Raw genomic sequence first — 26,311 nt, forward strand, 5'->3', positions numbered from 1 at the left:
CTTCCCCTTGGTGTTATCCTGGCTCATGTTTGGCTGGCGACTTGTCATCCATGCCCTCATCTCAGCTAGCACTTCTACGAGCTTTTGCTGGCCAGGCAATGTCAGGATTTCCAGCCATTTCCATTCTCATCAGCCACTTCTTAAGATAAGAGACATAGCTCCAGATTCTGCAGGGGAGCAGGCAGAAGAATGTGATGGACCACCATTAGCTGGGCATACACCCTGACACACGGACATGCTGTATAAAAATGCTGGGAGCAGCTATGCACTGGGATAATGTAGCCAGCAGTCAGACACTAGCAACAGAGAATCCAAATTCCACAGGTTGGGGAGATATTACAGCTGTTCTGAGATGCACCACTCCACAAAAGCAGAGAAGGACTACAACAAATTTACAGGAAGATAAAAACGTAGCTTTTACCCTGAGCTTCAATCATCATTTTCACCCTGCATTAAATCAGAAAGGACTTCAGGATTTAACTCAGGGAATTTAACAGCTTGCAGAGATGACAGACTTCTCAAATGTTTTAAATGAATCTCCGAATGAACAAAGTCCTTCTATGTCCTTCAACTAATTTGCTTTTATATTTTACTTATACTGCTACAACAGTATCTACATCCGTATATCTTAAGTTCCAAATCTCTATTTATTATTCAAAATGAGAAATACCGCAAAGGGTAAACATGGGTTTGGTTATTGCTTTTTTGCTATGTGCAAGTCATTTCCTTCACTTTGGAAGAAGCCTTTAGATCTCCTTAAGGAAAAACATCATTCCCCTTGAGGAGCACAAAATATATATCTAACAAGGGGAAAAAAAAGGAATTAAAGTAATAACTTTTTTTTTTCTTTTTCCTGGGGTAAAAAAACCTGTTTGAGACTGAGCTCTGCATCTGAGCTGGGAACTCATCTACAGAAGCAACATCTGAAGGGATGGAGACGATGCTACACAGTGTTGCTACACTGTTTGACCCAAAGCTACCTCAATTCAAATCTGATTTACCCGAGTAACAACACCCTTTCAGTGGGCTTCACTCAGATAAAACTTCCACCAACCCCCACAGATACTCCAGCCTGTTTCCCCTCATGCAAGGCTGCCAAACTCCTCAGCTCTGCCGCTCAGTGACCATAGCATCACGGAAGGCCACCTCCACCCCAGCTCCCCAGGGTGAGCTCTGCCTGAGATGGTCAGTGAAGCATCAGCAACAGCTTTCACAAACAAGCTGGACCCTCCAGCCCAGGCTTCCCAGACTGTTACAAAACAGCTGAAGAAGGGACGTGCCTGGATGCTTTAATTCAGACACAAAGGGGATGAAACTACTTGGTTCAACTATTTGTTGGCAGAGAAGTCATGTGGAGAGAGCTGCTTGTCAACTCTTCTGAATTCAACTCTTGGACCTACCAGTCTCTGAGGAAAAATCCGCTTCTTGAACCTGTACTAACAAGCCGTCCCATACAGTAATTTCTTTTGAATCCTTTATCAAGTCACTATGGTCAGAGAAAAATACATAATTTATAGATGGACGATTGCAGCCAATGCCCTGTATTAACTCACAATAATGGTATTAAGCCCGTGTGTCCAAATGTTCAGTTTAGTCCACAGCACTCAGTGTCCTTATTTGGCCTATCTTAAACTGATAAGTCATCTTGGAACCAAACACATGCGAGAGCTATAAAAGAACACAATGCGTGTATGTGAGACAGCTGTCTTTGCCCATTTAAAAGACAGACAGAACTAGTTCTCAGTTTACAACATGGTCCCTACTGCAAACAATAAATGAGATGTTTCTGCATTCAACTTCTCCCTAGGAGCTGATAGCTTTGATTATACAAGATATCCCTGCATGGACCTGGTTCCCCATAGCTTGCCAAAACCTGTGACTACTCATGCCCACCACTGAGTAAGACTTAACTGCTACGGGGTGCAAACTTTCCCTTCCCATAAGAGAGCAGGAGTACGTCACTTTCTCTTCACACAGGCTGCAGTGTGGAGCACAAGGTGCCAACCAGTGCAAAAAAACTCCGCTCACCCACATCTCTACTGAATATTTCAGTTACAGCACTCTTTGAGTCACATATTAAAAACATTTAATTGATGTAAGCTCACACAGTTACTCTACAGAAGCAAAGGGAACATGAACCATCATCAGAGTTACATTTCTGTAATGGCACAAGCTGCTACAGCTCCACCATTGCTGCATCGTGAGCTCACTGGTGGTGGGGATCCAAAGCATGGTGTGCTGGGATGAGCATCAGGAATTAGGTCTCTGTGTCAAGTAAGTTCTCCATGCTTGTAGAACAGGAAAAATCCTCTCCATTTATTAGAGCTTGTTGAGTACAACAGATGAAAACCACTCTATAAATCTGAAGGTTTTTGACAGATTCTCCTCATAGTCACAAAACAACGTCATGTTTAAAAAGGTAAAGAGAGATCCCCTAGGACTGTACCATTTTCAAATGTGATTGTATCCTTTTTGAACACGGATGTTTCTCTCATTCCTTTCACTGACTTGCAAACTACTGAGCCAGCATATCATTAAGTAGACATAATCACTGGGGCTGTGGGTCACTGCACAGTGTATGCACATTTCTTGAAAATACTTTCAATTCATTTGCATGTCATTTGCTGTGCAGAAACTTGATTCTGGAATGCGTAAGTTATCCGGGCACAATACACTCCCTGAATAAACAATCAGAGTAGCAGCATCCCCGTGGCATGCTGTCTTCTGAGAAGCACACCCAAGATCAGGAATAGGATGTACCAGTGAAATAAATCTCTATTTAAAAGATGGATATTGGGAACTAAAGCAGACACAGCCCATAGGCTGGAAAGGACATTTGGATTTTTTTCACAGCAACTTAATTACTCTACTTCTTTAATTTTATAAAATGAATACAGTACTTGTTACAAGTGATTGACTGACAGCTTTAAAGACTGAACAGCTCTATTTTTACAGCACTGAGTGGCATCGATCCTTCTTCTAAGTCAATAAAAAGTCTCCCTTAAATCAGTCTGGTCTGTAAATTATCAAAAACATTCCTCAGTATGAAAGACCATAAAAGTTGAGGGAATTCTTCAATTCCTCAATTCTTCACTGAGTCCATGGAAGCAGAATTGGACCTGTTAAGCTGGGAACAATAAACCAATAAAAAGCCTCCCAACCACACCCTGCCGTAAGTCACTCAAACTTTAATGAGACAAAGCATCTTGAAACCTAGGTAACAGGTCTAGACTTCCGAACTCTTTAGGTCCTTATGGGACCTCATTTAAAAGCAGATTGAGATGGAGAGGAAAGAGGAACAGAAAATGATTTTGTCAGTGTGACTCCTAGTTCCTACTTCTGATCCTTCAAAGAGTGATTCCTGAGACAAAATGCCAAGGCTTTCTGGGCAAGGACTGTCTTTTGGTCTTGGTTCACAGTTTAACTAATATATAAGATAGTCCACTAAGCCACCGCTCGTCATACCTTGAGTAGCAAAAAACAGAAGGGCAACTTTCCTGTTGAAGCACTAGCACAATACTAATGTATAAGGAAAACATGGGAGGGTTACACTGCTTGCTGGTACATGCTGAAGGCCTGAGTGAACAAGTATCTCTGTTTTTTAACCACGACACTAATGGACACGAGAAAACTACAGGTTCACAGCAGCTTCTCAAACCAATCTCTGTTTTCTTTCCTTAGTGGTGATTTATAGCAGTGGAAAAAATAAAGCAAGAAGTAAATAATTCCACTGAGAAATCATGGAGGGCCTATTCTTGCCAGGTACTGAGTTTTTACACCTACAAAGGATGGCTGAGAGCACAAAGCACTGCTCAGAAATAAAACTGTGGGTAGTGGGACTTCGTGGAAAAGTGAACAGTGTGTACACTAGGGCTGAAGTTCTTCACGAAGAACCAAGACTGAGCACATACATGCAAAAAAGAATAAAGGAAAGAGAAGGGGGGGAAAGGATTACCCAAAAGAGCATTTCTAGATCCTTGCAAGCTCAGTATCAGGTGTAACCATTCTGCAGCTGCCATACAGAAAGCTTTCTAAGCTAACTAAATTCCCTACGGAACTCTGCTCATGAAGTAGCACTTGATGGATTTAGTTATCAAATGCCCACAATTTTAATTGATCCTCAGTTTATCGATTTCCTTGTCACTATGCAGAAAATAAGAGACCGTTTAAAAAACTTATCTGCAAGGAGGTGGAAAAATACAATTCTAGGTGAAGCTCGCACAGATGAAGCCGCTGGGTCCCTCCTGCCGGAGGACCCGCTGTGCTCACGCTTCGGACAGCGGCGGAGGGATGCTGGCGGCAAGTCGATGCCCACCCATCCCGCTAGACCGGAGAAGATCCGTCAGGACCCAGGCCAAAGTTGAGCGCGGAGCAAGCCTTGTCCGCAGCCGGTCCCCAGCGGCGCCAGAGGAGCCCCGGGGCAGCCATCCCAGCGGGTTCGGGGCTGCTCCCCTCCGCGGAGCGGGTTCCCAAGGCCCTGGCCCTCCATACTCACCCGGTCTCCTCCTCACCGGCCTTTTCCTGCCGCTGCAAAAGCGCACTTTGCTGAAGACCCCCAGGACGTGCCTCTCGCATAGGGAGCGCCCGTCCTTGCTGGGGCTGGAGCGGCGCTTGGAGGCGGACACCCGGTCGCTGTTGGACTCCCTCGCCTGCCGCTTCTGCCGGATCAACGAGCTGGCGATAGCCGCTGCCATCGCCGCTCATGGGCCCCCCGCGCCGCTCCGCGCCGCTCCGGGGGGCGCCGCTCGGGCGCGCTGGGGCCGAGTCGCCGCCGCGCCCCGCGGGGACCGGGCACGGGGACGACCCGCTTAAGGCGCTGCAGCCCCGGGTCCCGGCGCCGGGGAGGGCTCAGCCGGCCAGGAGGAGCAGGGCGCCCGGGCAAACAACCATGGCTGGCCGCCGGACCCCGCCGCCCATGGGTCTGTCCCCAGAAGCGCAAATCCCGGCGCGGGCGGCCGTCGGCGAGACCCCCCGGCCGGGCTCGCAGCGGCCGCGTAGATCCGGGAGCGGCCGCCCCGCTGACGAAGGTCCGCCGGCGACAGCTGTGTCCAAAGGATAGGGGGGCGCGGAGGATCCGCGGGTCCCTGCGGCGCGGTGCCGCTCCGCTCCGCCCGGGCGCAGGCGGCGGCGCTTCCTCCCGCCGGCTGCCCTCCGGCGAGGGGCCGTGGGATGAGTCAGAGCCCCGCCGGCCCGCGGGCAGCCCCGGCCCCAGCGCGGTGGCTCCGAGGCGCTGCGCGGCGGGGCGCGCACATGGACGCGGCTCCGCGGCCGGGCTCAGGGAGAGCAGCGCTGCATTTCAGTTCGCACTCCTCCTCTTCCTCCTCTGCCCCCCTCCCCACTCCGCTCCCAGAGAGGGCGGGAGGGGAAGGAAAAAGCAGCCACGGGGAAAAGCAGCAGGTCAGCAAACAAATTAAAAAGAGGAAAGGCAAAAAAAAATTAAATTAAAAAAAAAAAAAAAAAAAAAAAAAAAAAAAAAAAAAAAAAAAAAAAAAAAAAAAAGAAGCACCCGCCCGCGAGTGCGGGCTCACATCGCCGCAGCTCGGCGCCCCGCGTTCACAGCGCCATGGCTGGCGCAGCTTCCCCTGCCCTGCTCGCCGCCTCTGCCCCGGCACCGGCTCTCTCCGACGGCAGCAACCCACATCGTCCGGCCGACCGGGCGGCCGCCGAGCGCTCGGCACCGGGGCGGCCCCGGGCCCGGCTGCCGCGGCGGGGACAGCGGCGGGAGGAGCGATGCGAGGCGGGGAGGAGGTGGAGGAGAAGAAGGGCGGGGGGGTGCGGCTGCCACTGCTGCTGCTGCTCCGTGCGGGGCTCAGGATGCTCCGCGGTGCCACCCGACGGCGGCGGGGCGAGGAGGAGCCGAGCCGCGCCCGCTGCCCGCCCGCATCCTCCGGCCCGGCCCGGCCCGGGAGGGGGGAGGAGAGAGGAGGGAGGGGCCGGGGAAGCCCCCCCGGACGCCCACGCCGCTCGCGGCTGCTGCCAAGGCGGCAGGGAGCTCCGCAGCCCCGCGGCGGCCGGGCGGGGCGGGCTGGTTCGGTGCCGGGCGGGAGCCGGGCTCCAGGAGAATTGCAGCTGCTCCCGCTCGCCTTCCTCTACGCAATCCTACGTGATCGAGGTTTGGATGAGAAACATCGCGCAGGCAGATCGAGGCAATTGCAGCTCCGCGGCGGCTCTTTCCCTCCGCCCGGGCAGCCCTGCCAACCCCGCCGGGCTTCCCCGGGGCCGCAGTCCTCCGGACCCCGCCGGCCGAGCCGCCTGCGGGTCCTGCAGCCACCCCGGCCGCCTCCCTCGCCACTGCTGTCGGTGCCCGAGCACCCAGCCTCGGCAGCTGAGCATCTCCGTGGCTTTTCCTGCTTCTCTGTGCAAGCAGACACAGAGCGACAGCGCCGGCACCCCGAGGATGCTCTGCCGGGGGCCGGTTCCTCGGCCGGGGAGCGCGCAGGCGGCTGTAGCGGCGATGGGCACTGCCGGGCTGCCTCCGGCTGCAGCGGTCCCAAGACAGACCACTAGTGCATCAGCAGGTGCTGGCCCGGCTCCCGCCTATATCCGGCCACAAAACTGCACCAAACAAAACTTAAGGTGCAGATAGATACATCTCTGGTTATCCAGAGAAGTAACTGCTGTTGCTGCCACAGGGATGGTGCTCTCCAGATATCAGGTTCAAGTAACGGCTAGCAATGATAGCTGTTAGGTTGGTTAGGTGATGAGCAGGGGTCAGGTTGGAGGGACAGGGGATCTGGGCTGGAAAGACAGGACCTGCCGCAGCCACACTTTGGCAAGTAGCAGCGGCAGGACGAGCCTAATCCAGTCCTGAATGTTTAGGGGTGATGCGTGTTCCCAAGTGAAGAGGGCACTTTAAACCAGTTGGTGACATCCCCTAGGAATTATCAACTTCAGCAAAATGATCTTTCTAACTACTTCACTGCAAGAACTTCGGCTTTAAATTATTTTAATGTATTGGGGAAAAAGGGCAACTGAAACAACCACCCACTATGTCCACAAAGATTAACTAAACTCTGGCATTACTTCCTGATTTTCACTCTTAGTCTCTATGCATACCATAGCAAAGCGGAATCAGGTTCTCGAGGGGAAAGCAGGAGAAGAAAATATTCAAAACCATTTGGGAGATATAAATGTTTGGCTGTTGATCTCTTTTTAACTGCTGCCAACTTTTTCGAGCAGATTTCATCATCCCAATCAATAAAGGTTTTTTCTTCCCTTTCCTGTAACTAAAATGCTTCATATTTTAATTTTTCTCTATCGGATTATTTCACTTGACATCAAAGAATTATTGCAGTACAAGGTACAGGCATGGCCTAAAGAAAGCTGTTTGCAATCAAGAGAATCACTGTCTGAACTGCCAGTGAATTATCCAAAGCTTCATCTTCAAAGGATGTGAGCAAATCTGATATCTTCTCAAGAAAAAAGTTTTCCATGTATATATAAAAATACTTTTTTCCCCTGTAGTCTTCATATTTCTGGTGAAAAACTGCTGGTTTATCTGCACCGTATTAGATAAGTTCCAGTTATTTTGACATGCTACTAATTTGTTTTGTTGTGTAGCTGTAAACAAGGAGCGGCAGCTCTGCACTTAAAAATGATCCTAATCAGTGATAAAGTCGTTCACAGTATTTTCTTTCCTGGTGATTTGTGGATCTGAAAAGAGAGTTGCTGCAACTCCTAAGATAGAAGAAAGGCTTTTCACAAGTCTTTCTGCTTCTGCAGTGATGGAATTAAATTAAACCAGGGCTTGTGAAACTGAATATAATGTTGCATTTGCCAACATGCAGGTCTGTCCTTATCTATAGATGGCCAAGCAGTCCACAGGGTTTGGTTCTGAATACGGGCACAGTGCCATGAGCTCCTGGTGACAATACTGACATGAGCATCTGCTCTGCACGACTCTGAATCATGCCACAACTTCACAAAATTTTCTGAAGAGCCCACATTTTTATATACACCAAGCAAGCCCAGAGCAGTCTTGAGCTGGAGAATGGAAGACCAACCTCATCATACCCGTGGCACTGTCATTCTCACAGGTGAAATGTTACCTTTGATGGGCTGCCAAGGGAAACAGAAAAACCTCCTTGTCTTTGGTCTCTGCCAGTGGAAATTCTCTCCTTTGACTTTCATTTGGGTAAGCAGAATTCAAAAGCAGGGTTCCATTTTCATCTGTATCAGCTACTTCTCTTTGAGGGTAGTGCAGCCATGCAGCTAGCCCCTGTTGAATCCTCAGGCTACATTCCTTATTGCCACCAATGGAAACCGAATTTTTTGACACTGGGCCAATATGGCATTTTTCCCTAAAGAATGTAATTTTAAAAACATATTTATATATAAATATAATACAATATAATTAATATATTTATTGCAGAGTTATTATGGCAATTTTTCTCCCATGCCTCTTCTGCCCTGGGCTCCCTCCTCACTTCAGTTTTAGTCTGGAAAGCTGCACAATGCACCCTATGAAGAGGGAACGCAAGAATGGCACTGGTTCATAAAATGAACAACACAGTGTTTTGATCATGGTGGAGAGATATGCCAATGCTCCTCCTGCAGTTTGTGGAGAAAGGTTCCATATCTGGCACACAGGAGCAGCCAGAGTTCTGAACTCCCCAGGGCTGTTGGAGGATCAGACTCACTATGCTCATTAAATATGCTCACCCCAAGCATACAGGAGCCTCTGCATTAGACACTCACTGTAGAAAGTGACCAATATAAACATTTCAAGACACTGTAATTTCTGAGGTTTTGTTCTCTTGATAAATAAAATCTTCTGTCCTCAGTGCTGAGGTTTAAAATGAATGGCTGAGTTTCAGGGCTTTGGTGACTGAAACAGAGAAGAGATCTAGAATTGCATTCCCTTACCTTCCTAAACAGAACAATCTATCTAGGTCAAAACTGAGGTTATTGGCATCTTTCCTTAGTGAAGTGCAATAATTCCCGCAGGGTTGCTAACAGAATATCCTGTTTATTTTTCATAGTCTTCAAAAGCCATGGGCTGTGTTCTGTAGATTCAGTCATTAGGCATATCTCTGCTTTACTAATTCTGTACACACAGAGCTAACTACAGCTACAAATATATGCAGGTTTTTTGCTGTTTTATCTGCAGAGCTGCTGAAAATGCATACATGAAAATTAAGGAAGAGATTTACATTTAATACCAGTTCAGAATGTATATGCATGTTCCTGTAGTTGAATGGGGAAAAAAAGACACCCATCTCTGGCCAATAATTATGAATGGCCTAATTCACCATTTGATAGCAGCATAGCAACAAATCTCTTCCAATAGGAAGGCACTGTTGAGTTTGAAAGTCTGCATGCAGACACCTCTTAAGAATTGTACCCAATTTCCACACTGTGTAAATTACATCAAAAATGTGCATTGACAGGGCCGCTTATTAAACAGAATTAAGCCCATATCCATGTTTTATTAACTTTATTCTTTACAAGGTAGCTCCTTGTTACATGTCTAGCATAATTAAAATTCATGCAGCTTCGGCATTCTCCAGCCTCTCTGCGTGGGTGGACTTTTTAAAAAAAAAAAAAAAAAACAACATGCCTGGTTAACCTGAAAAAGAAAAGATCTTACTGTATTTTGCTCAGTTTCTGTGCAGTATAATTCTGTTTACAATGCATGGGTTTATATCTGTGTTTGAATGCCTAATAAGAATTCACATGGCCACTTCAAAATATGCTATTCAGGGAGAGAGATCTGGCCCTAAAACAGCAGCAGAGTACAAAAACTGTCCAGCTTTCTGGGCTGTTCTCACACAGCTGAGCTTGGGGCTGACTTGGCCTTTCAATAAACACAGAAGAGCCTGCATCATCTAATTGCTATATTAAAATAATTTATTTAATGGGCCCTTTACTCCCTTTTTTGCCTTCAAAGATTCAATTAAAACAAAATTTGCAACTCATCATGGGAATATTCATTAGTTTACCTGGTGTCTTTAAAACCAGCTGTGGCCTGGGTAAAAGTTGGGGCTGTCTCTGTTAAAGTGAGTGGCAGATACACAGTTGGCACATTGCAGAATGAAACCACTATTGCAAAAACCAGGCCACAAGCAGCACCAACAGAACAAAATCAACTGCAGACCAGAAAAGTAAATAATTCTACTAGGATTTTATACATTCATTTTTTTTCCCCTTTTTAAGAGAAAACTTTCTATGTAACAGGAGTTTTTATTTCCCCTCAGTGACTTGTTGCCTGTATGAGGTGGAGGCAGGCGACCACAAGAAAGCTTCACCTCGCTGAAGGGAACTGTGGCTATCTAGGAATGAAAGTGTCACGATGTATTTCTATTCAAGAAGCTTCCTGTATGGCCAAACAGACTTTTGTCTCCAGGATTCTGGAAGCACCTGATGGGACCATCTCCCTGAAACAAAGCCTGAAAAGGAGCAGTAGCAGGGAGCATCTGAAACTGTTCCCATATGTGAAAAGAGACCTCCTCGCAGACAGGTCAGTGCCTGTCCCACATGTCAGAGCCAGGCCTGAGGCTTGTTCAAGACAGGCTCATCTCAAAGCCGTTGTATCACCTCACCCCAACAGTCCTGTTCATTGGCCATTCTGTCATTGCCTTCCCCAATGGGATCAGGGCATGGAAAACTGCTGTCCTTACAGCGATGCACTTCAGTTGTGGCTTCATAAGTGTCAGGAGTCCAAGACAAAGGGCCTGCAAACACCTGCCCAGTGACAGCTCCCACATGGCACTTCAGTCACTGGGACAGTGCAGGGAGGAGGCCTCGCTGAAGGAGCAATGAAAGGGTCAGCACCCTACTTGCAGATCCCCTTATGCAAGGCAGAGCCAAGAGCCCACCCCTCCTGAGCAAGGGGTACAGAGCCAACCAGCTGCTCCAGGCTTAGAAAAACCCACCCAAGCATCTGGAAAGAGAACTCAAATATCTTCTTGCCTGTACTATAGCTGCTGATTTAAAAGACAGGACAGAGAGCTGCCTCTCTTCCTCCATCCACCTCCTCTTCCTCACTGGGCCTCTCCCAACATCGAGCGACTCCCTCCATCCACTGCCTTAGGGACTTTTCACCCATGGCCACCCATTTAATAGCCTTAAGCCACAGAAACTACAAGGACCATGAAGGGGAAGGAAAGCACAGACTTGAGAGTTCATTCCAGGCTTTACGTCTGCAGTCACAGTGTATAAGAAAGAGAAGATCACATTCTTTGTGCTTTTAATGAAGAGCAGAAGCTTGAGGTGAAATGGGTGAAATAGCCACCACAGAACAACCCCAATTGTGAGCCCGAGACTGAACACACACACATGCCCTTCCCTGCCTAAAGTAGATACTTAGTCCTCAAACCTCAGGATAGGGACACTGTCATGAACAAGACGACTCCTAAAACCTTCCCCTCCCTAGGAAAGGTCATCCATCCCCACCCTTCTCTTTGAATCATATTTGATGAAAACCTGTAGTCCATTTTGGCCCACAGTTTCAACAGTGCAAGAGGTACCCAGTTCCCATGGACACTTAACCTGGTTCTATCTGGATTCACATGTTACCTGCATGAAGGTGATGTGACCTGGGTAGAGAGGGGAGTATGACCCGGTGGAGCAGTTTCTGGCCTAGGGCCCCCAAACACCAGGGCTCAGGAAGTCTGAGAGGCTGCAAATGCTTTTCCCCATCCCCATGAGGCAGGAAACCTCCTCCTGTTGTAATCATGCAGCCAGACAGCAATTTCAACCAAAACCATTCTCAAGTGTGTCGGGAAAAGCCTTTCAATTTAAAGTTTCCATCAAGCTGACTTTGCTGAAAGTCAAAGAGATCCTTCCTGATTAGATCTTGGCTGAGGCAAACCAGACCGATTATGTGATTGAGAATGATAAAAAGAAGGGAGGGAGAACAAAACAATGTGCTCCTCCAGTAGGGCTGTGGGACCATGTGCAGTTCAAGGCTTGAAGACTGGGGACATCCACCTCCTCAACGCACCGGTTTGGCACTGGCATAGGTCAAGAGAGGGAGAAGGGACAGAAGCTGTCAAGGAGAAATACCAAACTCCCTCCAGACCCACAAATCTGTCTATCTGCACATAATGGATTCTGACAGACCTAAAGAGGCCTTGGAAAGTTTCCTGACCCCAAACTTCACTTGTCTCTTCATCCAGCTTCCAAATCTCCAAGAAGCCCAGGATTTGCAGCCTGAGCTAGGCCACATCTCATACCCTGCTGGATCAGCAGAGAAATGCTTCACAGGGGCAGTCCGTTGCTCAGTCACTCAGCAAAGGGTCCTCCCATTTTGGAGAGCTCACAGGAAACGCAGTAACTCTGACAAAACCTGGTATTCCCAGTGCCATCACACTGCTGAACAGGAGTGCTGGGACATTAATCCTGCCCTTAGGATGCCTCTGAAATTACATGCATCCAGATTGCATCTTATTTAACCAAACCTGCTTATTTCACCTGCATACTTCAAGGGCATACTCAACACTAAATGTAAATGTGAGATTACAGCTGTCATACAGCCAGGACAAGGTTTGAAGACTCCCTCATCCCCCACTGACCTAAAGTGCAGGGTAAAAAAGGATCTGGGTGAACACATTGCTTCCCCCGTAAACCCCTGGCTTCCAAACACACCTCTTGCTATTTGCATTATAATTTATTTCCCTCCCCAGCAATAAATCAACTTCTCTATCTCTCCAGCAAAATGAAATCCCTATTTCTCTCTGCCTGGACTTTCACAGCTGCTGCAATCCAGACACCAATGAAGATATCAATGGTCTGGAAGGAAACCTAAGTTTGCCAAGGATACAAAGACTAATGCAGTAGTAATTAATGATCGCAGCAAGTCTGGTGAAGAGACTAAACTGAACTGACGTGGAAACTGAGTTCATAGAAGCACGTTTCCTTTTAACACAGCCAGAACAAACCTCTGGGGATAAATTGTGCAGTCTTCATTACTTCAAGACTTGGCAATTTTTTTTTTTTTCCCAGAAAACAATGATTCTGGGAATTGGGAACCATGAGAGAGAGACAGCTGAACAGGAGCTTTCTGCCTGGCACTGCAGCTAGGAGAGCCCAAGCCCATGGGGGCATGCATGAAGCAATGGGGAGCAGAAGACATGCTCTGTCACAATTGTGTCCAGTGCAGCGAACACCAGAATCACAAAAGTGACAAAGTCTGGTTGCCACCCTTCAGCAGTGGCAGAACAGAGAGGGTCTGAGGACTACAAAGAATATGGATATAATGAGAGATTTGAGAAGTTCAGTCCCTTGGTTGCAGTAATATGCACATCTACAGGGATTCACGTGGAGACACTCTGTGAAAATCCTCTTGATACTCAGCTGTATTTAGCCTGTTAATACTGTGGCCACTGAGTTTGCTGTTGCTTAAAATTTGGCCACAGAAGACAAATGTTGAGATCCTTGGAATCCAAGAGAATGACAGAGAAGACTTGTCCCTGACCAATAAATCTCTCACCTCTCAGTAAGAACATTTTCAAAAGGAGGGGCTCTTTCAATCCAGCAAAGTCAGAGTGAGATCTGGAGGCTGTAAGTCAAGGCAGGGCTCATGTTTATTGTTAATAGCAATGGTAATTCATCAAGAGAATGACATGGCAAGAGTTGTGATGGATTTGCTATCATTTCACCTTAGGAGCCAACCTCTTTCAAAAATAGATGAGCTGATATCACAGTGCACAGGGTAAAACAGACCCTGGAGAGATCACCCTTGTGCTGTGCCAGCAGTATCTTCATCATCACTGACAAGGTTGGTCCAATCTCTGATTAGGGGCCTCCTTTGGGAATGTGGGTCTGTACCACCCTGCACTGAGAGAGGCTCCTTCTGTGGTAGAACTGGTGGTCTCACCCCTTTCAAGACCAAGTCTCTGCTTTTGCACTGGGTAGAGAAGTGGCATGGAAATGAGTATTGAAATCCCTGTGCAACATGTTCTTCTGAAATTATTATTTCCTTTCTCCCTTGCACAGTTTTGATAAAGTGGCATTTTTCAAGGGAAAAAATCACCACTACTGATTGTTTGGCTGCTCCTTCTGTAAGCATCCATCACAGCCTCCAAACCTGTACCACTCACATGCGTCTCTCTGACATGACTTACAGTTTTGGCCTTTTCTGCTCTCAAACTGCTGAACTCCAGAAGTGCCTACAGTAGAAGATGCAGTTCTAACTGCTTTGTAGGGCTTTGCTAGGGCTTTGCAGGAACAGCTTTTGGACATGGGCATCCCTGTTTCCTTGCATCCTTTATTCATGATCCCTCTACAGCTTCTGTTTCGGACAAGGAATTCCTGTGCAGTGTGATTTCTATCTTCTTCTGTGGCTGTGCTGGCCTGCCCTCCCCCTTCCTACGCATGTTGCTTTTCTCACTTCAGGGACAAAGTTAGTGTCTCTTTGGTCTTATTCCATTGCATAACAGAAAAAAACCCCCAACATTCTGTTAAAGCGCTGTTGGAGCCTGCTACAAACAGGTCATTGATTGAACCTAGTGTCTGCAGACTACACCAGTAGAATAGTAGAAATAAGCAGAGAGAGCAATGCCTTCTATGAGGCATGAAGAAACAGGCAACAGACTCTGCTTCCACAGGAAGTCCTACTCTAAAATCTTTCCTGTTGAATGCAGCTGGATCCTTCAGGATGAGAGGACAGGATCCCCTGAGCTTCCCTTTCTACTCCCAGAAAGGCTGCAAAGTTGCGAATGCTGCCTTCCCGCCACCTCATGGACAGTGTCAGACACCCAGTATGATGTTCATGGCTTATCCTTGCCACCTTCCCCACACCTTTTACAGGAGCCCACGGGCACTCCTGCCCCAGTGCAGGGGGAGAGGGGCAGCCTCCAGTAACCAGACAAGCTGGCAAGGCAGCCAGCAGCACTCCAACAAAAGGTGATGCAGCATTGCCAAGTGTTGTCAGATGTAGGGAAACTCACAATAGGAGCCTTCATCTTTCATTATGATTGAATGATCCTGCTCTAGCCTGTTGGAAATACCATCTCCTGAGATGCTATGAGCTCACTGAAGTTCATGAAAAGTAGTATAAACCAGGGGGCAAGTTATTAGCATTTTCTTTTGGCAGAAGCTTATACATAAGACTAACTGTGCTTGGCAACTGGAAAACATACGAGCGTGGGGGTGAGGAGCCTGAATTAAAAGCCACTTAAGTGGGTACTTGAGTAATTATTGGGAGGCTTCTGAAGAGACATTTTTGTCAGTAATTAAGGAGAACATGGCTTTGTGCTGGTTACAGGTGGCAATACGGCAACAGAGATCATCAGCACTCCACAGAGATGACCAGCTATCCATGAGCTGCAGAAGAATGTTGGGATTTTTCTGCCCCAAGAGCATCCTTCAGAGTTGAAAGAGAGCCAGAGCAGCAAAGGGGATGAAATCCTGATACTCTCACAGTCACAGATCCTCTGAATGCGGGAAAAGGATGCACAAAGTTATTTTATGAAGCTGCCTAGCTTCTGAGGTAGCTGTTCTTCAACAGCAGTGGGTCCTACTATCTTCAGCACCTCCAGAGGCCCTGAATTCCTGGAAAGACTCCCCACACAAGGGAAGGAAGGAAGACATGCTGGACAGTTCCAGCGTGGAGGAGGGTTGGCTTATGTCTCCTGTCAGTGGAATGGCAGGTTAGTTGTGCTCTGGCTCCAAGGGCTCTCTCCTCTGACTTTTTTCATAAGCCTGATACATGCTTTGTCTGTCATTCGCTCGGCTTTGGGGACCTTTCTGTTTGTTAAGTAATGCCAATAATACATGCAAATGTATTATTTCTTCAGCCCATTATAGCAGATACTTCTAGAAATTGGTGCCTCTAATACGCACTCCAGCCCACATCAAATGCTGTAAAATGTAGGGTGCAAGAAGGTGCCCTCACACGAAAAGACTGATTTGACAGTGAAATGATCCGGAAGTAGAGCTACTTCCATGTCTGCAGTGACAAAGTCAGGCACTTAGGAAATTAGGTGTGAAGACCTGTAGCTACTAGGGCAGTGTCTGTCTCCTCATTAAAGATGCAGGTAAAGAAGCTTGAAGACAGTAGTAGTAGAAGGAGCAGATGCAACACAAACATGTCCTTGTGAAGGAGCATAATTCATAGACACTTCTTCATAATTAATTAATTAATTAATAGACATTATCTTCAACAACTTTAAGGTCCTTGCTTATTCACCAGCAAGTCTTACCTGTCATGAGCCAGAAAAACATGGGCTGGGACTATCAAAATGGACATAAAGCAAGCAGACTTCCAGACCTCACTGATGCTCCAGGGATCTCCCCACAAGCTCCAGCCTCAGTCCCTGACACTACTAATGCTCCGTGTGGAACGTGGGGTGTGCAAGAGATCCCTGTGCAGCAAGTACCAGTTCTCACCTCAGTTAAACATGTCAGACTGACTCCTGCAAAGTTCCCCTTGAAAAAAATCAGTTGATGTGAGGAGGCAGACACCAGGCATTTGTTCTAGAAAAGGCTACATGCTACTCCCATCCTTATTATTTGCACATGGATAGCTCAAGAAATTATTGCAATCGTCTCATTTTTCTTTCTCAACTCTCGGCACAATGAAGGGTCTGAAAAGTCTTCTTTCTGTTTTTATTTATTTAACCATTTCACATGGACTCTGTCAGCTTGAATTTGACACAACTCTGTGATTTTACGGGGAAAATAAAAATAACAAAAAAAAAAATGAAGCACTCATAAACCCTCAATCAAATGGAAAATACTCCCACAATATGGTACAGCTTGAATGAAGGCTTTTCTTTTTAAAACAAAGGATGTCCCTTGTGTTGTTTGAAACTCTGGCACTAGAGCAATTAAGAAAGTGAAACTGGCTACAAACTAAAGCAGAATGGACATGTTTCATAGATCTTCATTGCCCAGGCAGAAAGAAATGTAAACAGGGCATAAATTACAGCAGTCAGAGGACAGATAAGCTGAAGGACAATGCTGGCACAAGAGCAAATGGGTAGAAACTGGCCAAGAATAAATTTAGACTAGAAATTAGAAATGGTTTCTAGTGATCAGAGGAGTAAGACACTTCCAACAGGACTAGTGGGCACATATCTACTCTCATTCTGCTCCCTCTGTTCCAAAGAGGCTTTTTGTGCACGTTTGTGAAAAAGATGATGTGACACAGCCCACAATAACATGAGCCAAGAGACCTCTTCTCCAATCTGTAGCACCAATATTTCCAGTCCTTAAAAAAATCTCTTTTTAATGCTCAAAGAATGGGGAGACATTTGATGTGCAATTAGAAGGCTTTTCGATTTAACCTCTACTAACTGAATCATCTTAAAATATATCTATACTAATAGCCTTACACATTTAATTGATGAATTGAAGTAAGCAAAAACAATTATTGAGTGTTTTTATTTAGCGGTGTCATTAAATAAAGTGAAAGAAAATAAGATCCCATAAAATACAAATGGTCTTATCTAAGTGTTGTTAGGGATGCAATGACAGGAATGCATTCAGTCAAGTGTTTATATTGTTACCATCATTCAGACATCAGCTCCAAAGCTTATTTAATTTGAAAGCCACTCCTGCAGATCTTTGCTATTGATTGGTGCAGCCTGCAGAGACATCACTTTCCACAAGCTCATTTCAGAACAGGGAAGCTGTCAGCTCCCACATGTGGGGTCGCCTGGCCAGCTGGTACCAACATCTGTCTGCACATGCCTTTTCTGCTTGCTGGATAATTTGAAAACACCCAGCATCCTCTGGGAAAAGGGAATTCTGCTGGCAGAGTGAGTTAGGGACAGACATACCCTCAGCTCTCCACCCCAGATCTCCCCTGAGCAGGACTGTGGTCTCTCAACTTAACTATTACTCAGATAAGTAAAACGTATGTTTATGCCTGTAATTTCTGCATTGAACTGTTATATTGCCAGTTAATGTCGTTTAGAAATGAATTGCTACTGCATAATGTACAGCAGAACAACAAATACACATTAGCTACATATCACAAATCAGATAATTACCAACCAAGATATTCTTACTCATGTTCAACCTCTTATACAATGTAATAGGACACTATCAAAATAGAGCTCACATTACAATGACAGTTCTGGCTTCTAGCACTTTGGCTTTTATTGTAATAAATTCTAATTTTCTGATTTTTATCTGTTCCTCCCCCCCTGCTCCTAGTAGCATAGGAATTATGATTATGCCAGCTCTAAAACTAGACTGCCTGCTTCTAAAGCAGTCTTTCTGCCTGATTCACAAGCACAGCACTAAAGCATTTGAGACATAGACACTGCAGATCACTCTCAACACCAAGAACAAAGCATCAGCTTGATCAACTCCACTTCGATTTGACTTCCACATCTGCCACCAGACCACAGCGTGACTGCAGGTGTGTACTCCCCACACTTCAGATTCCTCCCATCTGTAAAATAAGGGCAGTGATACTGCATTTGGCAGCCTTCACCACAGGAAGGCTTGCAAAGATACTTTCCTGAGGGGTCAGATGGATTTCAGGGTGAGATTTTTCACTCAGTGCTGACCAGGACTGCTGATGGATGAGCCCCCACTTTCCCCATTCCCACACAGATGGATCTATCAGGAAGGACCCCTCTTTCTGAAGGGGCTGACACTCTTCAGCTGACACCTTTGACTATGTCCCCTCGGCATCCAGCTCAAATCCTCTGCACATCAAGCTGAGATCCTGTCATATCTTAACACAAATGGTACTGATGCTGCAGAGTAGCCTTGCCCCCCCTGGCCACACTTGCCCCTCCTTACCAGCTCCTCCAGCCTGTTTACAGCTTGCAGGATTCCTATATTCACACTTCAATAAATGACAAGGTTGTCACCTTGCTTCGCCAGGGCTTAATTTTTCAGTTCTACAGTCCTTCTATCCCCAGAGCCATGGTATAGGAGCTCAGCAGCCCAGAAGCAGGGGAGAAGATGCAGGTGCCACCGGGTGAGTAGTGGGGACCTGCTAACCTCACCCAAACCCTTGTGGGCCCCAGAGCTGCACCAAGAAAATAATTCTGACTAGTAAGAGACACTGCTTACAGGCATCGGGGAAGGTCTGTCCTTCTAGTGTGCTGAATGGGGGTCAGCCCTGCAGCTTCCATCCAGTTCCTAGGAAACACCAGGGCTCCACAGAGATGTTTTCCATTCAGAAAGATCCTTTACCACCCTGCAAAAACAACTACAGCAGCATGGCAAGAGTAACTGCACCTCACAGGATTGTAGGACTACAACTCTCAGCATGTACAATTTCAGAAAATGTTCAGCATGTGTTTTTATGTACGTGAAGAGAGTGAAAATATGAAAAATACAGCGTTGCACTGAGCCATCTTCTTTTTCTACAATGAATTTTTAAAAACTGGAAAACAATACCAAGTTCGCAGAATTATTTTATTTTACTCGAAATTAATTTTGTTTCTTTTCTACATTATTTAACCTTAAAATGTTAACTTTGAGGAAACCCCAACATGTTTCAAACTTTCCCTTGTCTTTGAGGTGCTGAGGGGGAATTACTAAGTATCTTGGAATTTGTCCCATGGAAAAAATTGAAATGCAATTAGATAAAGACTTGGAACAAAGTAAAGCTCCCCAGACTATTAATTTGTATTGTGGATTTGTTTAGAATTTTTTTTTTCCCCTAAAATTGGGAAAATACCTCATTTTGCCTCTTAGTCCACTGCTGGTTTTTGTTTGGGGGCATCCTGGTCACTGCTGCACCTATGCCAAAGATTTCCCAGTTTCTTTCCAAGGATCTGAGCAAGCCTATTTTTTTTCTTTTTCCATATGGAATAATTTGGATCATGTATTTACAACTGAGATTGGAAGAGGCTCAATTAATCCCCTTTATAATGACAGTGGACAACCCCTGGGCATGAGGAATCCACAGGCTGACATGCAACAGAGGGGGATGGCAGCCGGATATGGGAGCTGAAAAGGGAGAGTGCCTGGTGTGCAAAGTGACCTGGCCACACCAGAACTGCGGCTGAAACTGAGCAAAAAAACAAGAATCATCACTGAAATCATGGTGAAAAAAACCAAGTTTTTATTTTTATCGAGTTACAGCACTGTCCCCCTGGGGGCTGACCATCTACTCTGAACCTCCACTGCACCAGAGACTGTCAGCGCATCCCCAGCACAGACCCGTCTGGTACCCTGCGCAGCAGTGTGCGCTCTTTGACCTGCAAGAGGCATCTCAACCAAATCCACAGGGGATTTAAGGAAACTACGACAAAACCCGCTACCTACTTCGCTCAGCCAAGACGGGGCGTGTCCCCCATGATGTCACACAGAAAGGACACCGCCGCGCCGATTCCTCTCTTAAGCCACGCCCTTTCTGAAGCATCCCTCTCCCTTCCTTTCTTTAGTCCCATCATTTTTAACGTCTGCAAAAGGGGCATGGATTGCCAGGCGGGAATTACAAAGCGTGTGGAGCAGCTCCCCCCTCACGGGCGGAGCCACAGCGCCCCCCAGCGGCGGCTGAGCCGTGGCCGAGCGGGAGCATCCCGGGACCGGGAGCTCAAGGGTAAAGGCAAGGGGGGCAAGGAAGGGGGGAGGGGGGGGAAGAATAAAAAGAGAAACAAAACAAAATAAAACAAAAAAAAAGAGAAAAACAAAGATGGAAAGGAAAAAATGAATAAAAGGGAAAAGAAAAGGAAAAGGAACAATAAAAGGAAAAAAGAAGAAAAAAAAAGAAAAAAAAAGAAGAAAAAAGGAAGAAAAAAGGAAGAAAAAAGGAAGAAAAAAGAGGAAAAAAGAAGAAAAGAAAAAAAAAAAAAAAAAAAAAAAAAAAAAAAAAAAAAAAAAAAAAAAAAAAAAAAAAAAAAAAAAAAAAAAAAAAAAAAAAAAAAAAAAAAAAAAAAAAAAAAAAAAAAAAAAAAAAAAAGAAAAAAGGAAGAAAAAAGGAAGAAAAATGGAAGAAAAAAGAGGAAAAAAGAAGAAAAGAATATTTAAAAAGGGGAAAAAAGAAGAAAAAAGGAAGAAAAAATGGAAGAAAAAAGGAAAAAAAAAAGAAGAAAAGAAGAAAAAAGAAAAGAAGAATAAAAAGAAGAAAAAAGAAGGAAAAAGGAAGAAAATAATGGAAGAAAAAAAAAGAAGAGAAAAAAGAAGAAAAGAGAATTAAAAAAGGGAATAAAAGAAAAAAGGAAGAAGGAAAAGAAGAAATATGGGAGGAAAAGGGGGAGGATAAGGGGAAAGAAATAAGAAGGATGGGGGAAATGGTGCAAAGGAAAAAAGGCAGGAAAGGAGAAAAAAGTGTGGAAGAAAGAAAGGAAGGAAGGAAAAAAAGAAAAAAAAATAAACCCAAACCCTAGACTACTATAAACACAGAGAAAAAAATTTTACAACGGTCTGGAAGATGTGTATTAATAAACCGAGACATCTGCACACAGCAGCACCTCCCCAAGCCACAGTGGGCGCTTGACAGCGCTCACCTTGCACAGATGCTGACCCGGGCACTCCTCCGCTGCCTGCAGAGCAAGAGCTGAGGTTCCCACAGGCAGCAAAGCTGCCCCAGGAGATTTTACGAGGGGCCGGGACTTCTAGAAGGCTCAGCTGGAGGGCAATGTCGCTGCTTGTAACCAGGAGATGCTCCTCTGAGCAGCGGCGTTCAGAGGAAGGAGAGAGCTGAAGGACGGACCCACGGGCAGATCCACAGCCTCCGGTGCGCTGTGTGCGGCAAACCAGCACCTCTGCCACAGCCCAGGTACAACTGGTCGGGCTCAAGCCCTGCGAGGTGGGGCTCTCTGCTGAACAGAAAATAGGTAGTTTGGGCTCAAACCTGGAAAATACGCACGGCTTGGAAATCGGTGGAAGGACGGCGATGCTCAGCGCCCTCAAAGGAGGGGGCGGAGGGGCCTGGGCCCCGTCAGCCCGCAGGCGCGGTGTCCCTGCGGTCCCCGCGGCAGCACTGCCACCTGGTGCTCAGGGACACGCTCACACCCGCCCGGGCGACAGCAGCGCGTCCTACCGCCCATCCGCATCCCTCAGCAGACCGCGCCCACACCCATCCTAGCCCTTTTCCTACGGGCAGTTTCTCCAGCAGTACCACGGCTCCCCTTCCTGCTCCCGGTGAGCTGTGACAGCTCCGCGTCGTTCTTAGCAGGGCTTTCCCCTCCGCGCCACAAGCGGTCTTGAGCCTTTGCACTTGTGGCAGCTCTGCGACAGAAGTGCAGGTGCCCCGTGCTACAGGAGACAGGTCAATGAAATGATGTCTCATCATCTCCACATTAAAAACAAACGAAAAAACCAACCAAACAAACCAAAAGACATCTGCATGTGGTTTGACTGGACTATTTGTTGAAATTGTAATATTTTACTATGCTAGTCTGAAAAAAACTTTGAAGAACTGAAAGGAAGGAACATTTATTTCTCTGCCAGTCAAACACCTACCTATTATTTTATTCAAGGTGCTTTATTCGAAGTAGTTGTAACAAGTAAGAAGCAAAGTGTGGTTTTTTTCTGTTGGAGTTTTGGACAAAATATGACAAATCTTACCCCTCCCCTCCAAACTTTTTGGCTCTGCACAAACCCAAAGGTCTGTTGTTCTCCCAGCACCAAGTTAAAAGCCCTTTCCCCTTTGCATCATGCAGCCTTTGTGCTCTGTACCATGCAAATCTGAGTGCAAATTCTAAGCTAGAATTGCTCACTGCTAAATGTAAAGGTCCATAACTGACACTAGAAATACCTACTTGCTTCCACAGATCTTGCTCTGCTTTACAGATTTCAGAGATCCAAGTGCACGCGAAAGGTCACCTTCACTCCCCACTGAAAATGCAACCAGCAACAGGGCAGAACAAATCACCTGTGCAACAGTGCAGAGCAGCACCCCGCAACGTCCCTGCCAGACCAGCCAGGGGACTGCACCGCAAAGCAGATGAGGACTTTGGAGCAAGCCATAGGCAGCCCAGTCAGAAGCTGACCAGAGCCTCAGAGAGGGTATCATGAAATACCTTGGCTCTAACCAGAGAGATCAGATGGCATTAGTGCTTCTTTCACCATGTAAGGCGTACACAACAGTTTCTTACAGACTCCTTCCCTCCTACCTGGTCCTGGTCACTGCAAGCCAGGACTCTCAGAAGCAGGAGTCAGCTGCACTTGCTTCACACAAGAAGTTTACAAGGGAGGCAGCTTGTGCCCCTTAACCACTTGTTTTAGCATAGTCATCCTATACAAAGAGAACTGAGAAGCTTAGGTTCTGTATTTCAGCTGTCTGAATATACCTCTGGCAAAGTCTGGGTGAAACATTACTTTCTGTACTTCATTGCCAAGTGATAAGGGACACTACTCACACAGATGTACTACTGCAACTGCTCCAGATATTCCAACATGCAGGGTAATGTAGGTGCACAGACGACAAAGAAAAACATTAGCTAACTAGCTTGGCCTCAGCTGTACTGCTTGTTCATTTGTCTGCAAGTTGTGAAAGTCCCCGCTCAATCTGTTATTCATAGCTGTTTGTTTATGTTGCCTTGAGCGGTTCTTGCTCTGCCAGTCATGCAAGCCCAACATTTGTAATCTGTCCTATAAAATAGGAAATTAACCTAGGAAAGAGGGTGCATACAGCTTTCCACTGCAGCATTAATATCAAGCACTATATTCCATTTTAACTGAATAAAACGGGTTTGTGCTGTACTGGCTAGTTGCTCACATTTCCACGGTTCTCTTGGTCCCACATCCTGAATCTGCAGCAAAAACTAAGAATAGATCACGGGGTAAATTTTTTCAGTTGTTTTGTGTGGATTTTTTGGGGGGGGTCCCTCAGAAAACAGATCTATTCAATATTTGCTCTTCAGATGATCTTTAAAATTTGCAGAAAATGAATAGAAAAAGCTACAAATGCAGCTGTTCCTGTCTGACTACCCATTTCTACTACTCAGAGGAAGGTGTTGGGTATTGCTTTAACTCACCACAGAACAAGTACTGCAGAGCCTTGGTTTAAATGAACTTATGTTGTAAAAAGCAATGCTTTGAGTGCTATCTGCTCTCTGACTGGCAAGCGTATTACAAAGTGAGAATGTAGCAGTCACTCACATCTCTGCCCTATTTAAATAAATCTTTGAGATTACCTTCCCCAACAAAATCACACTGATAGAGCCTATTATTTCTAATGCATCAACACTTTCTCTCCTGGGATCTATTTTCCTTCCCAGCATAGCCTGCTTATACAATTAGGTGTTTCCCACCCTGGAAAACGGCCTTTGCAGTGTCATTGATGATAGCAAATAATAAGTACTCGCAGGATGCTGCAAAGTCTCAGTGGGCCAACATCAAGCTCTCCTCTTTGCAATTGTTCCAGTGGATTTTACCTTGAGCAAGGTGTCACAATAGCCAGAACAGCCTCCTATGTACCTGCAGCTCAACCCTGGGCACAGTCCACCTATAAGATTAACTGGATTTGGAAAATGGACTCAAAAAGAACACAGCTAGTACAAGTGCAGCAACTTCTGCTTGAGCAGGGCGCTGGCTCAGGCACATGATACTCCACTAAAAGCAGAAGAGGTTCAAATGCTGCCCCTACTTAAGCAGAAATCTGAGGACTCACCTCAGACTTACAGAGGGGCTGCAAGCTGAGCCCCAGTGACATTTCTCATGCTGTTGTTGACACAGGTAGACACAGTGCCACGAGCTCCTGCGTGACAGCCCTGGCACGCAGCCTGCAGCTCAGCATGGCCTCATGGGTTGGCATCACCCTCAGCAGCTGGACTGCAGGCAGCACAAAAACCAGCTTACCTAAAACTCATTCAGGTATATATAAAGAGGTGTCTTCATCACATCAGTTAATATAAGCTGGCTCTGGGCTTCCCACTCCTCCTCTCACCTTACAGTACCTGAGCTGGTGGTTTCTGCCTCACAGCAGGGAAAAATGTGTCCTGCAGAGCGACAAGCCCCTGGTTCCTCTGTGTGTCTGCACAGCTGGAAAAACATGGATCCGGGATAGCTTTGTTTTTTGCAACACAGCGCAGCAACCCAAGCAGGCTCTGGGGGTCCCTGGAGGTTCATGCTCTGCTGTCATTGCCTCTGTGAGCTCATGGCAGGCTGGAACGGTGCTTCAGTCCCCCCACTCCCCAGTGCCTGCCTTCTCTTTTGGGGACTGGGGTACTGGCCTGGCAGGAGCTGCCAGTCTGGCAGGCTCTTGGGTGGGCTTTGACCCAGTGTGCTAGCAAGGAACAAAAGATCCTGTCTCATAGTCATGCTTGTTTTCCTGTGGTCTCACAGGTACCTTCTTGCAGCTAGTGAAAATTCAAAATGACTCTTAATAAATAATTAATTGTCCTCATCCTGAATCATCTTTAATGAATGAAAAGGCTAGAAACCTGCTGGGCACAAGAACATGGCTCCGTGATTGGAGCACAGATGTGCATTTTGCATTTCTGCAGGTGTTCTCTGCAGAGCTGGTAGAGATTTTGGGGCTGTGGGTTGAAATCCCTGCGCATTTTCTCCCCTTGGGACCCAGAAACCCTAAAATGCTGCAGGAGAACTGTTCATTTTCATTGAAGATGTCACATGCATCACAAACTGGGCTCAGAAAATGCATTTCCCTGTGGAAAAGGCATTTCTGCAACCGGTGCAGAGAGAATAGTGGAGAGAAAGAAAACAGGCCAAGCTTAGCAGATATATTAAATGACTTCTGTTTCAGCATGGGTATTTGGAGCTCCCCAAGCCAAGTACCCATTTTCAGGCTATCCCCCACAGGGAGAAGGGGCTTTCAGCCACCCACCAGCTGCCATCACTGCACTAGTTCTGCAAAAGAGGGTTAATCTGTCCCTGCCACAACGTCGCAGAGTGCATGGCCCATTTATCCCTGCCCAGGTTGCTGCAGCACTGCCAGCTCTGCTGGGGATTTGGCTGCTGAGTGAGAGTCTGAGGCTTAGGGAAGGGCTGACAATGGGTTCCAAACCTGCACAGCATTCTAGCGGGGGCAACTGTTCAAAAGGGAGTGATGAACTTCTTTGCATCTTTAGAAGCCAAGATACTTGTTTCATCTGTAAAACATGCCCTTAGGAGCTCACCTTCCCCTCCCAGTGCTGGGATTTGTAGGTGGTGGCAGCAGCACCCTCCCCAGCCCCAGCAGCTGTGGGGGCAGAGGGCAAAACCACTCCAGTTCCCACCCACATGCAGCTCCCTGCGGCCATGTGGCTGAGCAGCCACGGGAGTCATCCAAGGGGATGCTTTGCCTCCTCATTAAACCAGGAAAAGGAAGGAAAGGCCTTGGGCACAATTACCTTAATGAAGCTGGCAGCTCTGCTTGCTAACAGCACCTGATGCCTGGGGTTTGAGGCGCAGCTGCACAAACACAACTTCCAGCCCCCTTTGAAAGCATAAGTGCCCGGCAAAGCAAATACCTGTCTGAAAGGAACCTGGATACCCACGCTGCAGA

The 26,311-nt window shown here is 46.6% G+C and overlaps 1 protein-coding gene across 6 annotated transcripts in view; it reads right to left on the bottom strand.

Moving 5' to 3' along the window:
- The window catches only part of FGF12 (fibroblast growth factor 12), a 229,259-nt gene that overhangs the window by 99,979 nt on the left and 102,969 nt on the right, over nucleotides 1-26,311 (bottom strand). Inside the window, exon 1 of one of the 6 annotated variants that reach the window (XM_027883979.1) lies at nucleotides 24,762-24,913. The exons of 2 other annotated variants lie outside the window; for them this stretch is intronic. In XM_027883979.1, coding sequence (XP_027739780.1) covers nucleotides 24,762-24,858 — 97 coding nt within the window. In that variant the 5' untranslated portion in view covers nucleotides 24,859-24,913. Of the gene's footprint in view, nucleotides 1-4,495; nucleotides 5,372-24,751; nucleotides 24,914-26,311 lie in introns of those variants that run through there. 3 more of the 6 variants (XM_027883984.1, XM_027883981.1, XM_027883978.1) reach the window with 3 other exon arrangements.

This window comes from Empidonax traillii, unplaced genomic scaffold (assembly GCF_003031625.1).
Source record: "Empidonax traillii isolate 1590-97213 ecotype Southwest subspecies unplaced genomic scaffold, ASM303162v1 scaffold138:size3245559, whole genome shotgun sequence".
Taxonomy (NCBI): domain Eukaryota; kingdom Metazoa; phylum Chordata; class Aves; order Passeriformes; family Tyrannidae; genus Empidonax; species Empidonax traillii.